The sequence below is a fragment of the Panthera uncia genome, assembly GCF_023721935.1.
Source record: "Panthera uncia isolate 11264 chromosome B2 unlocalized genomic scaffold, Puncia_PCG_1.0 HiC_scaffold_24, whole genome shotgun sequence".
Lineage (NCBI taxonomy): Eukaryota > Metazoa > Chordata > Mammalia > Carnivora > Felidae > Panthera > Panthera uncia.
The window spans coordinates 65,436,100-65,450,543 of NW_026057580.1; the positions used below are offsets into that span (position 1 = coordinate 65,436,100).

The 14,444-nt window shown below is 36.9% G+C and overlaps 1 protein-coding gene across 2 annotated transcripts in view; it reads left to right on the plus strand.

Moving 5' to 3' along the window:
* Positions 1-14,444, plus strand: part of QRSL1 (glutaminyl-tRNA amidotransferase subunit QRSL1) — a 46,723-nt gene that overhangs the window by 19,616 nt on the left and 12,663 nt on the right. The window contains exons 9-11 of one of the 2 annotated variants that reach the window (XM_049654081.1): positions 378-495; positions 7,406-7,611; positions 10,391-13,962. In XM_049654081.1, the coding sequence (XP_049510038.1) occupies positions 378-495; positions 7,406-7,611; positions 10,391-10,611 (545 nt within the window). In that variant the 3' untranslated portion in view covers positions 10,612-13,962. Of the gene's footprint in view, positions 1-377; positions 496-7,405; positions 7,612-10,390; positions 13,963-14,444 lie in introns of those variants that run through there. The other variant, XM_049654082.1, reaches the window with a different exon arrangement.

Below are 14,444 nucleotides of genomic sequence, written 5' to 3' on the forward strand. Positions count from 1 at the left end.
TCTGTATGTTTGGCTTCCCTCTCTGAACTGTGGATATTTTAAAGAAACAGTATCTTATCTTTGTATTCTCAGTCTGTCAAATGTAGTGCCTGGCACATGGCAGGAGTTCAGTAGTTGGATGGATGGCAGGAGTTCAGTAGTTGGATGGATGGATGGATGGATGGATGAGGGAGTGAACAAATGATGTTTCCCTGTTGGTTATTTTCTCCTCTTGACTTGATCCCTGACTGGTTAGGCACAAGGCAGATAAAGAAGAGGAGCCACTAAGGACAGTCTTCCAAAAGTTTAGTATTGGTCACAAATGTGAATCTACGCTTGCTTTTCAGCCAGAACTTGACTTCCTTTTCAAGTGATGTTTACCTCTGTTTTGTTTTCAGGTCACAGGTGTGACATTGATGTGTCTACTGAAGCCATGTATGCTGCAACCAGGCGAGAAGGGTTTAATGATGTGGTGAGAGGAAGGATTCTTGCAGGAAACTTTTTCTTACTAAAAGAGTAAGTAATTAAGAATTTCCTCCATTCTTGAAAACTCAGGAGTAAACTCATAATATGTCTATCAGGTATTACAAGTTGAGATATGCGCTAAAGAAGCAAAATTCTTATGCTTTGAATTAGAAATCACAGTTAAAGGCCTGCTTATAGTACTTTTGGTTCCTGGTTATTCAAACGCAAAAAAAAAAACATTGACACTTTAGCTAAATGATTAGTACAAAACTAGGTAGGAAGCCCTAAAGAATTTTAGCTTCATTAAATGTCCCCTGACTATTATTGCCACCTTGGCTTATTGTTGTTAGACACTTAAACAGGAAGTTACATTGGTATATCTCGAAAAATTGAGTAAATCAACTTGGTTTTCCCTTACATTATGTATCTCTTTGCTCCAGGAAAGAATTCTAAATTACTGGGGCTCCTACTGAGATTGTCTTCAATATAAGTTTATTCATCATCTCATAAATAGGATTCATCTTGCATACCACCAAGTCTGTCTATAAGAGGACACTTTCTTGTGAAAAAACAAGAATGATTGTTGTAATAAATACTTCTAGAGTTTTTCTACATGCCCTTAAGAACAGAAAGCATTTTGTTGTCTATGTATCCCTTCAGGGCCTATGCTTAGGATTACTTTTTCCAAAAATATTATTTGAACAGCCATGATGAAAAACAGTATGGAAGTCTCCCAAAAAATTAAAAATAGAACTACCAGATGATTCAGCAATCCTACTTCTGAGTGTGAATCCAAAGGAAATGAAATCACTCAGAGGAAATGAAATGCCTCAGAGCATTATTCACAAGAGCTAAGACATGGAACTAACCTAAGTGTCCATCATCAGAAGGATGGACAAAAAAAATATGTGGTGTGTTTATATCCAATGGAGTATTATTTAGCCATTAAAAAGAAGGAAAACTTGCCATTTGTGACAACATGGGTGTATGGTGAGGTCATTATCCTAAGTGAAACAAGTCAGAGAAAGACAAATACTATATGATCTCACATATACATAGAATCTAAAAAAAAAGCCAAACTCCTAGAAACAGAAAGTAGAATGGTGGTTGCCTGGGTCTGGGCCTAGGGGAAATGGGGAGATGTTAGTCAAGGGTACAAACTTGCAGTGATAAGATGAATAAGTTCCGGGGATATAATACACAGCGTAGTTATTATAGTTAACAGTACTGTATTATGTCTTTGAAAATTGCTAAGAGAATAGATCTTAGATGTTATTACCACACAGACACACACACACACACACACACACACACACACACACGTTGTAATTATGTAAGGTGATAGATGTGTTAACTAACCTTATTGTGGAAATCATTTCACAATATATACATATGTCCAATTATCATATTGTACACCTTAAAAATATATAATTTTAATATGTCAACTACATCTCAAATAAAGCTGAAAACAAAAAAAACCTAAAGATGTTTGATTATGTTCCATGTTAAAAGACCTTTTTCCTGCAAATCAAAACTACAATGTGATATTACCTCACAGTTATCAGAATGGATAAAATAAGAGACAACTGGTGTTGGTGAGGATGTAGAGAAAAAAGAACCCTCTTACCCCATTGCTGGGAGTGCAAACTGATGCAGCTACTCTGGAAAACAGAGAATATTCCAAACTCTGATGCAGAGTTTGCTCAAAAAGTTAAAAACAGAACTACCCTACTATCCAGCAATTGTACTACTAGGTATTTACCCAAAGAATACTGAAACACTAATTCAAAAGGATACACATCCCCCTATGTTTACAGCAGTGCTATTTACAATAGCCAAGATATGGAAGCAGCTCAAGTTTCCATCAGTTGATAAATGGATAAAGAAGATGTGATACACACACACACACACACACACACCATGGAATATTATTTAATCATAAAAAAGAATGAAATCTTGCCATTTGCCACAAGATAGATGGAGTTAGAGAGTATAATGTTATGTGAAAATCAGTCAGAGAAAGCCAAATACCCTATGATTTCACTCTTATGTGGAATTTAAGAAACAAAACAAATGAGCAAGGGTGGGGGGAAAGATAGACAAACCAAGAAACAGATTCTTAATTATAGAAAATGAACTGATGGTTACCAGAGGGAGGTAAGTGGAGTGATGGATAAATTAGGTGATGGGGATTAAAGAGTGCACTTGTCATGATGAGCATCAGGTGATTTATGTAAGTGTTGAATCACTGTATTGTACACCTGAAATTAATATAATACTGTATGGTAATTAACTGGAATTAAAATAAAAACTTAAAAAAAACACAAAAATAAAAGATTCTTTTCCATATTGACCAGATGATTGTAATGATTTGGGAGTAGGAAAAGAAAGTGAAATACTGCTGAGAAATTTTCTAAGCAAAGACTTTTATGAAGCTGAAGATGTTACATTTGGCACTAACTGATGAGACTCAAATTGTAAATCTCAGGGCACAAGTTGATAGACTGTATAGATCACTGTAACAGCATGAAAAGAAACTGATGGAGAGGAGTCTGAAAGCTTCTTCCATGGTCACCAGTTGGGACAAAAAGACATGAGAATTTCTGCTGGTATCCCTGTCTTTTGAGTTCAGGCATTTAAGTCACCTTTTTTGTTTTGAGGGGTTTTGTTTGCTTGTTCATTTGTTTTGTGAGGGAAAGATGGACATGAGTGATAGGAAAAATGGAATTTGGGTGTACTTTTTTTAATCTTTAAAAGTCAGTTTATGTGCCAGGAACTATAACAATTCCTAACATTTTTTTTTTTTCATGTGGTAACTCAGTTTACAGTTTTGTCATTCTTCTACTACCTTGTGTTCAAAATCACACATTTATTGAATTAGGAATCCATGGTTTATTTTTAATGAAAATAATTATTTACATTTGAACCCCATTTAAATCTGCTTTTCTTTTCTATTTATCTTCAAATTGTCCTGTTCTTTTAACCTCTTTTCCTGCCTTCTTTTATTTTTCTTTAAGTAATAACTTTTTTCTCAAAGAGATTTAAAACAAGGAAAAAAAGAGTCATTGATATTTGCCAAATATTTACTAGTTCTGGTGTTTTTTATTCCTTTGTGTGGATCCAAATATCCATCTGATGTAATTTTCTTTCTGCCTAAAGAACCTTAATATTTCTTGTAGTACAATCCTGCTAGCAAGGAGTTCTTTCAGCTTTTGTTTATATGTAAAAGTCTTTACTTTACCTTTAATTTTGATAGATATTTTCTCTGAGTATAAAATTCTAGATTGATAGTTTTTCTTTCAGTACCTAAAAGATCTTGTTCTGTTGTCTCTTGACTTACATAGTTTCTCAGAAGTCTGTAGTCAGTCTTATCTTTATTCCTTTATGTATAACCTTTTCCCCTCCCACCTGTGGGTGATTTTATCATTAGTTTTCAAGAATTTGACTGTGATGTCCCTTGGTGTGGTTTTCTGCATATTTCTTCTTGTTTAGGGGTTTGTTTAGCTTCTTGGATCAGCTTCTTGGGTTTATAGTTTTAATCAAACTTGGAAAAATTTTGGCCATTATATGTTAAAATATTTTTTCTGCTCTCCCCCTTTTCTGGGACTCCATTTATATGTGTGTTAATTTGTTTGACGTCATCCAAGAGCACTAATGGCTCCATCCTAGTTTCTTTCTCTCTTTTTTAGTCTTTGCGCTTCTTTTTGTTTTGTTTTTTTTTTTTTATTTTTTAAAAAGTGTTTATTTTGAGAGAGAGTGTGTGTTGGAAGGGCAGAGGTGGGAGACAGAGACAGAGGATCTGAAGCTGGCTCTGCACTGACAGCAGAGAGCCTGACACAGGGCTTGAACTCACGAACCCTGAGATCATGACCTGAACTGAAGTCTGATGTTTAACCAACTGAGCCACCCAGGCACCCCAGCATGCTTCTTTTTGTATAGTTTCTATTCATATGTTCAGAATCACTGATCATCTGCTGTCACATCCAGTGTTGTTTTTATATTTTGTATTTTTCATTCCTAGAACTTCCAAGTAGGTTTTATTTCTTCAATTCCTTCATCATTTCATGTTTTCTTCTATCTTCTTGAACATATGAACATATTTACAGTAGCTGCTTTAATGTTCTCGTCTGCTAATTCCAACATTTCTGTCATTTCTGGATGTCTTTATATTGATTGCTTTTTACCCCCTAGTTTTTGGGTCTTATTTTCTGCTTTTTAGCATGACTGGGCATTGTGACTTTTACCTTGTCATTTGCTGGATTTTTGTTGTATTCCTTTAAACAGTGTTGGGCTTTGTTCTGGGATGTAGTTATTTCGAATCTGTTGGATCCTTTCAGGACTTCCTTTTAAAAATGCTTTGCTAGGATGAGTCCAAAATGGCCTTTAGTTTAGGTTAATTTACCTCTACTGTAGGCAATACCCTTGAAGCTTCTGCCAGATGCCTCATGTATTATGAAGTCTTTCCACTTTGGCTCTTAGGAACACACACTATTTCTAGCCCTATATGAGCTCTTGGAATTGTTTGATTTTTCAGTGGTTCTTTCCCCAGCTTGAGAATTTCATCTCCTACAAGCACAGATCAGTACTCAGCCAAAGACTGGAGGGCTCACTGCAGATCTCTTGAGCCCTCTCTGTGTGCTACTTTTCCTATTCAGTACTCTTCCCTACACGTTCCAGTTGTCTTGGCCTCCCTGAACTTCCAATCTTGGTCTCTAACTTTCTGACAACTGCCCCCTGAAACTTGCATAGGTTCCTCCCGTTTGAGCTGAAGCCTGGAAACTGCCTCCAGGCAGTTCTGAACTCCCTCTCTTGAATGCCTGTTGTGTAGTATCTGAAAATGGTTGCTTTATTTTGCCTAGTTTTCTTTCTTTTTTAATTTTTTTTTAACGTTTATTCATTTTTTGATAGACACAGAGCATGAGCAGGGGAGGGGCAGAGAGAGAGAGGGAGACACAGAATCCGAAGCCAGCTCCAGGCTCTGAGCTGTCAGCACAGAACCCCACACAGGGTTCAAATTCATGAGCCGTGAGATCATGACCTGAGTTGAAAGTGGATTAGGGTCTATTTCTAGACCCTAATATTTATAAATATAATCCCCCCCCACAAATGTTGGGATCCTCAATTTTTAAAAACTTGTGGTTTTTTTTAATGTTTATTTATTTTTGAGAGAGAGAGAGAGACAGAGACAGAGCATGAGTGGGGGAGGGGCAGAGAGAGAGTGAGACACAGAATCCGAAGCAGGCTCCAGGCTCTGAGCTGTCAGCACAGAGCCCGACGCGGGGCTAGAACTCATGGACCGTGAGATCATGACGTGAGCTGAAGTCAGATGCTAACCAACTGAGCCACCCAGGTGCCCCTTGCCTAGTTTTCTAATTGTTTATTATGGCAGGGTAAATTGTATCCCTGTTACTCTATCATTAATGGAAGCAGAAGTTCTGCTTTTGAACCATATTTAAAGTAGGAAAAAGTTTAATAGAAAACAAAAAATGTTTTATAAAATTGAGGTTTGGGGGATGCTATTAATGACATTATTTAAGCCATCAAGTGTTATTATTGTACAAATTATAGGTGATACTTGCATTTATCTCCCTATAGACCCTGTGGTCCAATGATAGTAAGGGCATTTGATATTTCTATAGGATTGGTTTTTTAAAAATTTTTTTTAACATTTTTATTTATTTTTGAGAGACAGAGTGTGAGCAGGGGAGGGGCAGAGAGAGAGAGAGAGAGAGAGAGACATAGAATCTGAAGCAGGCTCCAGGCTATGAGCTGTCAGTACAGAGCCCAACGTGGGGCTCAAACCCACCAACTGTGAGATTATGACCTGAGCCGAAGTCGCATGCTCAACTGACTGAGCCACCCAGGTGCCCCTATAGGATTCTTGTAGCACATTTTTGTCTTTATTGTATTTGGTCCTCAGTAAGACTGGAGTAGTTGTATACATTTTTACAGGTGAGAAAACTAAAGTTTAAAAATGGTACTTTTGGGGCGCCTGGGTGGCGCAGTCGGTTAAGCGTCCGACTTCAGCCAGGTCACGATCTCGCGGTCCGTGAGTTCGAGCCCCGCGTCAGGCTCTGGGCTGATGGCTCGGAGCCTGGAGCCTGTTTCCGATTCTGTGTCTCCCTCTCTCTCTGCCCCTCCCCCGTTCATGCTCTGTCTCTCTCTGTCCCAAAAATAAATAAAAAATGTTGAAAAAAAAAATTAAAAAAAAAAAAATGGTACTTTTGCCAGCCTTTCTTAATTCACTTCAGGAGGGTCTAAAGAGTGCTTTATTTTTCCCTTTCTTTGCATGATTGACTAATAGTCACTTTTGTAGCTGGCTAATTCTTAATCTTTTCAGTAGAGTAAGCATCTTTTCATGAATTTCAGATTCCCATTCTGGGGGGTGTTCCTATCCATAAAATACAGAATTGCAGACACTCCAGTTTATCTTTCCAGAGCCTGTCTCCTTGTGTCTAATTATGATGGCATATTAGAATTTTGAAAAATTTCAAATTCTTATAATAATCAGTTATCATTATACTACAGGTGAAATAAGACATTTTAATGAAGGGAAAATTCAAATAAGCCTCCAAAGACCTAAGTTCTGGTCTTTCCTTTACCACCACCAATCCATGTGATCTTTGGAAAAGTCATCTGACTGCTACGCACTTGATTTTTTTTTTTTTCACCTAAAAATAAATGTTCTGGTTTAATGATGTCCATGGAAGTGTTAATATTTTGTGATTAGATGTGTAGAATTGTATCTAGCAGTGAATTCTGATTAAGCTCCTGATACAGATTTTTAGAATAACAGCACACTTGAACAAAAATCATTTTTGTGTGTTGTTAGGGATCTCAGTGGTGCCTGCTTATAAAGGTCAAGAATCCAGTCACTGTTTAACGAACCTTATACATGAAAATTGATTCAAAGAAATAACAAAAAAAAATCCTTAAAATATCATCTATTCTTTTTCCACAGAAACTATGCAAATTATTTCATCAAAGCACAGAAAGTGAGACGGCTCATTGCTAATGATTTTGTGAATGTTTTTAACTCTGGAGTGGATGTCTTGCTGACCCCCACCACCTTGAGTGAGGCGGTGCCATACCTGGAGTTCATTAAAGAGGACAACAGGACACGAAGCGCCCAGGATGATATTTTTACACAGGCTGTAAATATGGCAGGTGAGGATCCTTTAGGAATGTTCTGGTTTTCTTTAAGTTTTTAGACTGGCATCTGGTCTTTAACTTAGATTCTAACTACATTGTTCTCTGAAGGCAACAGCTTGTCCTTCTAGAATGTTTAGGGGTGCATGTATGTGTGTATGTGTGTGGTGTGTGTAATGTTTAGGCATGCATGCACTTGCACCCACCATGCACACGCATATTCAGAATCAGTCCCCTTAATAGCATAATTTTAACTTTACTTTGGAAATTTTCAAACCTGCGGAAAAGTTGAAAGAATGGAGTACCCATATGTCCTTTGCCTGGATTCATTCATTTTGCCTCATTTAATTTCTCCTTCCTCTCTTTCTCTCTGTACACACACACACACACACACTTTTTTTTAGCTGAATAATTTGAAAGAAAGTTTCAACATCATGATACTTCACCCCTAAATACTTTAGCATAAATCTTCTAAAAATACAAACATTCTCCTGCATAACCACAATTTCGTTATCATATCTAGGAAAACTAACATGAATATAATAATGTTCCAAACAGTCCATATTTACATTTTCTCAATTGTACCAAAAATGTCTTTTATAAAATTGTTTTTTCCCTTGATATATTACATTTGCTTACCTAGCAAATGTAATCTAAAACAATCTAGAACAATCCCCTAGTTCTCTATGTTTTTGGTGGGTTTTTTTTGTTGTTGTTTTTTAGGGCTACATCAGACAGTGTTATAATTTTTGTTTTAGTCATCAAACATAATGTAGAAAACTCAAGAAAAGGAAAGCCTGTTCTATTTCCCCATACTTTTATCTACTATGTTCATTTCTCACTGGCATATAGAGTCTTTATTTTATCATATCCTTTTTGTTTAAATTCCTTTAGCTCTTCTAGGGTAGGTCTGCTGGCAACTAATTCTCTTCACTTTCTTTCTAAGAATGTCTTGGTTTCCTTTCATGTTTAAAGGTTATGTTCACTGGATATAGGATTTGGGGTTGACATTTCTTTAGCACTTAAAAAATGTTATGCTACTTTCTTCTGGTCTGCATAGTTTCTGATAAGAAATCCCCCACCTTCTAAATTTTTTTTTTTAATTGACATTGACTGTTTTTGAAGAGTCTAGTGCACTTGCCCTATAGTATGTCCCATCCATAATCTGGTTTTGTCAGATTGCTTCCTCATGATTCGGTTGAGTCAAACAACTGTTGCAGAAATACTATATACTCTTCATGTCAGGAAACAGTTCATGTCAGTTTGTTCCACTTTTAGAGACTTTAAGTTGATCCCTTGGTTAAGGAGAAAATTGCCAGATGTTTTCCTTGTAAAGTACATTGTTCCTTTTATCAATTATAACCAATTGGGGAGCTGATACTTTGAGATTGTGTGAACATCCTATTCCCCAACAATCTTTTTTTTTTTTTTTTAAGTTTATTTATTTTGAGAGAGAGAGCGAGCAAGCATGAGCAGGGGAGGGGCAGAGAGAGAGAGAATCCCAAGCAGGCTCAATGCACGGAGCCCCATGGGGGCCTCAATCTCACCAACCACTCATGACCTGAGCCAAAATTAAGAGTCAGCACTTAACCGACTGAGCCACCCAGGTGCCCCAATAATGTTGAACCCAGTTTTAGATCTGTTGATGATCCTTGCCTAAATTATTTCTTAGAGAATTACAAAATGTTGATTTTTCTGTTTCTATATATATTAGCTGGCAGTCTTCTCTAAGGAATAGCTTTCCCTTTTTTTCAATTCAATGTATTGTAAACAGTTACTGTCATTATGGGTTTTGATGTTCAAATTGTCCCAAATTTGGCCAACAAGAGCCCTTTCAAATTGGATATATCCTTTAGACCTATCCCCATTAATTTCTAAAAACTTCCTTATTTTATGGCATAACAAGATATCCCAGGATCTTTTACTTTCTCTGCCCCAAACCTGGAATTAAAACTACCCTGAGCTACCATTTCTCATATAACAAATTGGCCAAAATTCAAAAGTTCAACAACATACTTGATCGGTAAGGCTGTCAGGGAAAAAGCATTTTGCCAATGGGAGTTCAAAATAATACAACTTTTTTGGAGGGGAATTTGGCAATGTCTAATTACATATGCATTTATCACTTGATGAAACAATCCCTTTTCATCTGAGAAACTTTCAAGAATACTAAAAAACATGTACACAAGGTAATTCACTAGGGCATGGTATGAAATAGCTGAATACTGAAAACAACCCAGATGCCCAATCATTGAAGATAGATGAATAAATTATGGCACAAACCACATAATGGAGTGCTATGCAGCTATAAAAAGGAATGAAGGAAGTCTTTGTGACCTGATACACAGTGATTTCCAAGATACACACACACACACACACACACACACACACACACACACTCACACACATATATACATATATATATTTTTTTTAAATGTGTATTTTTGAGAGAGAGAGCACATGTGTGTGAGCAGGGGAAGGGCAGAGAGAGAGGGGGACTGAGGATCCAAAGCCAGCTCTGCATTGACAGCAGAGAACCTGATGTGGGGCTCAAACTCACGAACCAGAAGATCATGACCCAAGCTGAAGTCAGATGCTTAACCAACTGAGCCACTCAGGCGCCCCTCTGAGATATATTGTTAAGTGAGCAAAGGAAGGTACAGAAGCACGTATATCATACAATTTTTGTTATTTTTTTAACCTCATCTGTCTTGTACCTACGAGCACTGGGAAGCAGAAGTCTCCACTTCTTACAATGAAGAATTAATCAATTCGTGGGTTTCCTTGTTTTCTTCAGGATTGCCAGCGGTGAGTGTCCCTGTGGCGCTCTCAAACCAAGGGTTGCCAGTAGGACTACAGTTTATCGGACGTGCATTTTGTGACCAGCAGCTTCTTACAGTTGCCAAGTGGTTTGAAAAACAAGTACAGTTTCCTGTTATTCATCTTCAAGAGCTAATGGATGATTGCTCATCAGTCTTTGAAATTGAAAAGTTAGCTTCTGTTTCTCTAAAACAGTAGTGATACATATAGCATACAAATTAAAATAACTTGAAAATTTTGTAGTCTAGAGAAGTCAGATGATCTTGCTAAATTCCTATAATTTGGTTCATTGTCAACAGTCATTCCTTGGACTCACTTCTTAAAATTCTTGTGATGTAGTTAATTAATTATAAATCATCTGTCAGCATTTATTAAGTATCCACTAAGTGTAAAGTACAGGATTTCTACATTAACACAAGATACATGTTCCTGAAAAATGATGCATTCTGAAAAAATGTTCATTAATAAGAACAGAGCTTAGAGTAAAAGTAAGCTTAGGGATAAACCTCTCAAAACTTGTACATCTTTGTAACCAAAGTGCTGATAAAAACTGTAATTTGTACCTCCAGAGACAACCTGAACAGCCAGGCAGACAGGTAGTTGAACATGTGGTGGAGGCTGTCCCAGGAGATGTTAAAAATGCACAAAACAATAAAATGGGAGTATTTGCTTCTGAATTCTGAACAAAGGAGGTACAAGAGGAGCTCTGAGCACTGGAGGAAGTGCAACCTGCTGGGGCCCAGAGTCATGAAGGACTGGGGGTATGCCTCTCTGGGGAAAACCACAGGTGCAGACACTCTTTATTTCTCTAAAAATAGAGCTGCAATGACTGAGAACTTTCTCCTTTTTTGCTGAAGGTGAAAATTTTACTTCTGCTCTCCCAGAACCCCATGCCAAGGAACCAGAACAACTCCACGTTGTACTGACTTCATTTTTCTATTTAACCAATCACAAATGAGCTCATTGGTGTCACAGAAATATTTGTTGTAACTTTGAGAGACCATCTTGGACTTGAAACTTGGTCGTGGATCATGACTTTAGTGGGAAACTTTCAAGATACACAAGAAATACCCAATATGAAAAACTTGTGGATAATTTGGTGAGGATGCCAAAGAGAGGAGGCCCATAGCCTCCTCCTTTACCCCAGATTCTCTGTTCCTTATGGTTTCCTTGCCCTCTTGGCTTTCTTTACAGGTGTTCTCTATTTTGAGTCCCTTGAACCCAAAGAGACATTAATGAGAATCTGTATTCAAAAATTGGGAAAATATTCATGAAAATCATAGATTTACCTGGTATAGTTTCATCATTGGATTTGTCTTTGCCAGAACACCATTGTCATCTCGTGTTGATCAGGTCTTCTAATTTGTCATTTGTATGTTACTATACATATATGTCAGAAGCTGAATTATTTTTTAATAAATTCACTTTGTTTAGTAAGGAAGAAATCTTTTCTAAATATGAATTATATGAGGGGGAAATGTAAGTGGCAGAACTTTCTGCAGAGTCACTAGAGTGTTGGCATGGTAGAAAGTTAACCTGCCCGTTACCTTTTCATTAATAGTTTTCTCTCCTCCCAGGATCCTTCCATTTCCAAATACTCAATTGGACAAACTTTATATAAAAGCCTTTGGTGCCAGGCCCACTAGTTTTCTTACAAATCTTGACTCTGAATCCCTGAAAGAGGAAGAAATTCACGAGAGACAACTGCATTATTTTATAAGAGGGAAATCCATCTTAGCTGAAGGAGCTAATATGATGTAAAAAGCAAGCAAATAATAAATCCTTGCCCTAGTCTTTTTTCAATGTGTGTATAATTTGAAATAACTTTTTTTTCAAAGAATATTTATACAGTTTCTCCTATTCCTATCTCTCTTATTCGTGTATCTCTGCTTGAGCTGCACTAATGATGTGAATCCTGAAATAAGGAAGTGAAACGTTGAGTGTTCGCACATAATTATACCCAACTAGCATGAAATAATACCTAATTTGTTTTTCTTTCTCCTCCATCTTTACCCTAAATCTAGGAGATCTCATTTTACCAAATCACTGTCTGGGAATTTAAGTGGGAAATGGTTTCTGTATCCCAGCTAATTAAACCCTGAAATTGTTAGCAGCAAAGCAATTCCGAAAGGCAAAGGTGGCTACAAGTATAAGATGAGTTCCCTGATCAAACACAGCAAAACAAAGAACAGTTAGATTCAACAACAGAAGCATCGGTAGAGTGAAAAAATGTGATGAGATCACAAAACCTGGCACCCCAACGCCACCAAGAGCCCAGGGAGCAAGTGGGAAGGTCGCATTCCCAAGAAAATCACTTGAAACCAGGGAGGCAGAATGTTCTCTTTGGCCATTTGCTACCAGGTCATCAGGAACACAGAGGACCTTGAGCCAGCTAGAAAAGAGCATGGTTTCGAAGAGGAGCTTCTAAGAATGACAAAAAAGAAAAAAAGAATGGTGACTCCCATTAGGAAATCACCTGTACCTTCTAGTGGAGAGAAGAAATACCTTTAGGATTTTAGACTGAAAGACAGTGAAGAGAGCTGGTATAGCTCAGGGATCCTGCAGACTGTGTCATACCCTGTTCCAGTCAAGGACAGGAGCAAGCTAATGGAATTTCCACCATAACTTTCATTCATTAACTACTTTTAACTCCCTCTCTTTCCGCAAACATCTGATTATCTATACCGAGGCTAAATAGGTACTGACTGTGCAAGCCTAGGCTAAAATTTGTTCATTGTGGTAAGAAGCACCAGAGAACAGTTTAAAGCAGGTTTTCCTCAGTTATTTCATAACTCAAGCAGCATGTACACTAAAACATAAACCTGAAAATTTAATAAAGTCAAATAACATGAGAAAAACCCAGCCAACATTAAATAAAAGTAATTATTGGAGGATCTCAGTAGGTTATTTTTTTCATTACTTTCATCGTCATACTTATTTCCTCAACTATTTACTTTTATGCCATTGTAATAATGTTTTTAATAAATTGCCTAAAATCCTTTTGGACTTATATCCCACTGAGGTGTGAAGAAAAAGAAATGAAAAAGAATAAAACCAGGAATAAAATCAAAAATAAAAGTTCTCCTCAAGATACTTACACAGATGCTTAAAGGTATATAGTATGACATAGTGGGGAATTTTCCTGTAGGCTACCTAATGGATAAGACCACCGATTTAAAAATCAAATAAACTTGGGTTTGAACCCTATTATTGCCATTTACAAGATGTGTAACCTGTCTGAGCTTCAGTATCCTGACTTGTAAAATAGAGATGATGTTTACTCCAAGGGATGTTTGGAAGGATTAAATTTAAATGACGCATGATGCCTTGATAGACTAAGCACTCAATAATTTGTAGCTATAAGTAAATGCGTACAATTAGGAATTTAAGTCATTTTCTTATACAGTTGACCCTTGAACAACACAGGTTTGAACTGCATGGGTCCACTTACGTGTGAATTTTTTTCTGTATAAGTACAATACAGCTCTGTACTGTACAATGTATTTTCTATTCCATGTGATTTTCTTAATAAAATTTTGTCTAGCTTCATTGTTAAGAATATAGTATATAGTGCATATAACATTAAAAAAATACATGTTAACTTTGTGTTATCAGTAAGGCTGTAAGTAGTTTTGAGGGAGTCAAAAGTTACACATGGGGTCAGTGCCCGATGCCCCACATTGTGCAAGGGTCAATTGTAGATACTATCAATACATGTAGATAATACCAACACATCAATGCATGCATGGTAAACTAACGGCACATGACCAAATAACAATTTGCTGGAAACTTATACTAGAGACCAGTTCTATAGCTCCCTGATGATCTGGCTCCCCTAAGGATGGACTTTAAAATATCAGGAAGAACCAATGGCCTGCATATTTTTAAAGCAATTTCCATGAGCTTTTTTTTTTTTTTATAGAGAATTGGCCAACAACGTTCAAAGAACTGAAGGTCTTCAAAAGGCCCCTGTGCTCTGCCAATCAAATGAAGAACAGTACCAACATACTCTTTTCTTTTTAATGTTTATT